Below are 2,103 nucleotides of genomic sequence, written 5' to 3' on the forward strand. Positions count from 1 at the left end.
CCCCATCTGCAGCGCGAGACCTGTGCTCAATTCCATTTGTACCACGTGACTGCGAATCGCTATATCCACCACTTTGGTGTTTCTGTCGTAGACGAACGTGGCGTAAAACTGTAAGCTTTCCATAGTGTTTATCACACGTATCAGTTCTTCGATATCTTTGTAGTTGCCGGGCTCAACGTTGAGAATTTTCACCTTGACTTTGTTGGTTTTGTCGGAACCACCGGTGGCTATGTCGCTGAGACCTTCGTAGTAGATGAATATTTTCGCGTCTTTGCCCACCGTCAGAAACGAACAGGGATAATGCGCTTCGACCAGTGCCACTTCCCATTCACCGTCCGTCAGATGTATCGACGTGGGCAGTTGAGTGATATAATCGGCCACAGTGTTGTTCGGATAGTAGTTCATCGAACTGTTACTGGGCAGTGTCAAATAGAACTGACTGTGTTTGCTCATTTTTTTTATTATAATTATTATTTATTTATTTTGTTTTTTTTTTTGCTGATGCGTGCCTTATAATTGTTTAACTTCCGACGCCGGTATCCAAGAGTTAAACTCGTTACCGTAACCTATCCACTTGACGAGGTAACGCTTACTGCGACCGACACCTTTGGTGTCAAGTATTTTATCGATTTCGTACAGACGGTCCGGTGGCAGAGTGATCTTCTGCAATTCTTCTTCGTAGAAACGACCGATCAATGGTGATCCATTCAAATCACGCAACAAGTACAACGGCAACGGATGATGGCCGTATTCGCGGTCCACGACAAACACTTCTTTACTCCAGTTCGTCTCGTATCCTTTGGTGAACGTACCTTTTTCCTTAGCGATACGCACCGTGTCACCCGCTATGAATTTCGCCTTTCTACGCTTAGGCAATTTAGTCTTGATGCCGCTGCCACTGCCACTGCTGTACATGTTCTTCCACACTCTATAAACGATTTTCTTATCTTCTTTCTTCACGTCTATCGGCCGTAAGCCTCTGCCACCGTCAGTGCCCAAACTTCTGTGTGCACTTCGATTGTAGGCGTTCACCAGTTTTTGTAACACGTTGATGTAACGGTGCGTGTTTTTGTACGTGAGATAGCGCCACATGCGTGATTTCAAAGTGCGATTGACACGTTCAACGACCGCCGATTTCACGTCGGGGTTCTGTGTCGTGACGTATCTGACATTGTATTTTCTGAACAATTGTTTCACCTTGGCGCCGGTAAATTCCGTACCCTTGTCCGTCTGCAGACATCTCGGAGGTGTGACGGTGGTTTTTTTAAATATGTTCTCGAACGCGTTGGCCACTTCTGCGCCGCTCTTAGTTTTCAACGGCACCACGTACAATCTTTTACTGAACACGTCAATCGCCGTCAACAGATAATTGATTCCGTCGTTGAACGCACTCAGACCGCGCATGTCATTCAAATCTGCTTGCCACAATTCGTCCGGACCGAATACAACGTAACGGTTGCGTGCGAATCGTTTACGCACCGGCTTGTGCAATGTGTAAGTGTCTTGTGTTCGTAACCAGTCCAACACCACTTTTCGTGTTGTCTTTTTCTTTTTCCCCTTGTTATTGTTTTTCTTCTCAATCCCGTCACGAATCGCTCGCACTAGAGGTGTGACGCCACCGTATGATGCCGGATCTTCGGGATCGTAGTACAATCGTTCCATGATTTATTTATCCGCACTATGGTGAAAACGGTTCCCACCTGTCCAACGGTGAAAGTGATTGATCTCTATCTTGCTGTTGTTGTGTTCGTTGTCTTCGATGAGCCGCCAACGAGGGTAACGGTGACGTAGGTGATAGCGTCCGCTGCTGATTAACGTAAGCAGAACGTAAACGATCGCGCATAGGTGTTCTCGGTGCCGACGATATGATCGGACTACTTGCCGCAGCCGACGCCACGTCACCACGTAACGATCTGTATCCCGCACCCAGATACTGTAACGCCGTTGAATTGTTTATATACTCCTTGGGCACATTCATGTCGCGTAACGCGTTCATGACTTCGTACCAACCGGCGGGCATGTAATCCACCATACGGACTCTCACTATGCAGTGTAATATGTCCACGATGTTCGAATCGGGAATTTTTTCATTTCGCACATACA

General features: G+C 46.9%; 1 protein-coding gene across 1 annotated transcript; it reads right to left on the minus strand.

The window, feature by feature from the left end:
• Positions 1-510: 510 nt before the first annotated feature.
• On the minus strand, positions 511-1,662 carry LOC128985267 (uncharacterized). The gene has a single exon (XM_054404658.1). The coding sequence runs from the start codon at positions 1,660-1,662 to the stop codon at positions 511-513; it is 1,152 nt and encodes a 383-aa protein (XP_054260633.1).
• Between the last annotated feature and the right edge of the window lie 441 nt (positions 1,663-2,103).

This window comes from Macrosteles quadrilineatus, unplaced genomic scaffold, assembly GCF_028750875.1.
Source record: "Macrosteles quadrilineatus isolate MER2022 unplaced genomic scaffold, UCM_ALF_1.0 Scaffold_2__2_contigs__length_208266976, whole genome shotgun sequence".
Taxonomy (NCBI): Eukaryota; Metazoa; Arthropoda; class Insecta; order Hemiptera; family Cicadellidae; genus Macrosteles; species Macrosteles quadrilineatus.

Excerpts from the sequence above, each read along its gene's own strand:
- LOC128985267 (XM_054404658.1), bottom strand. The coding sequence starts at position 1,662 with ATGGAACGATTGTACTACGATCCCGAAGATCCGGCATCATACGGTGGC.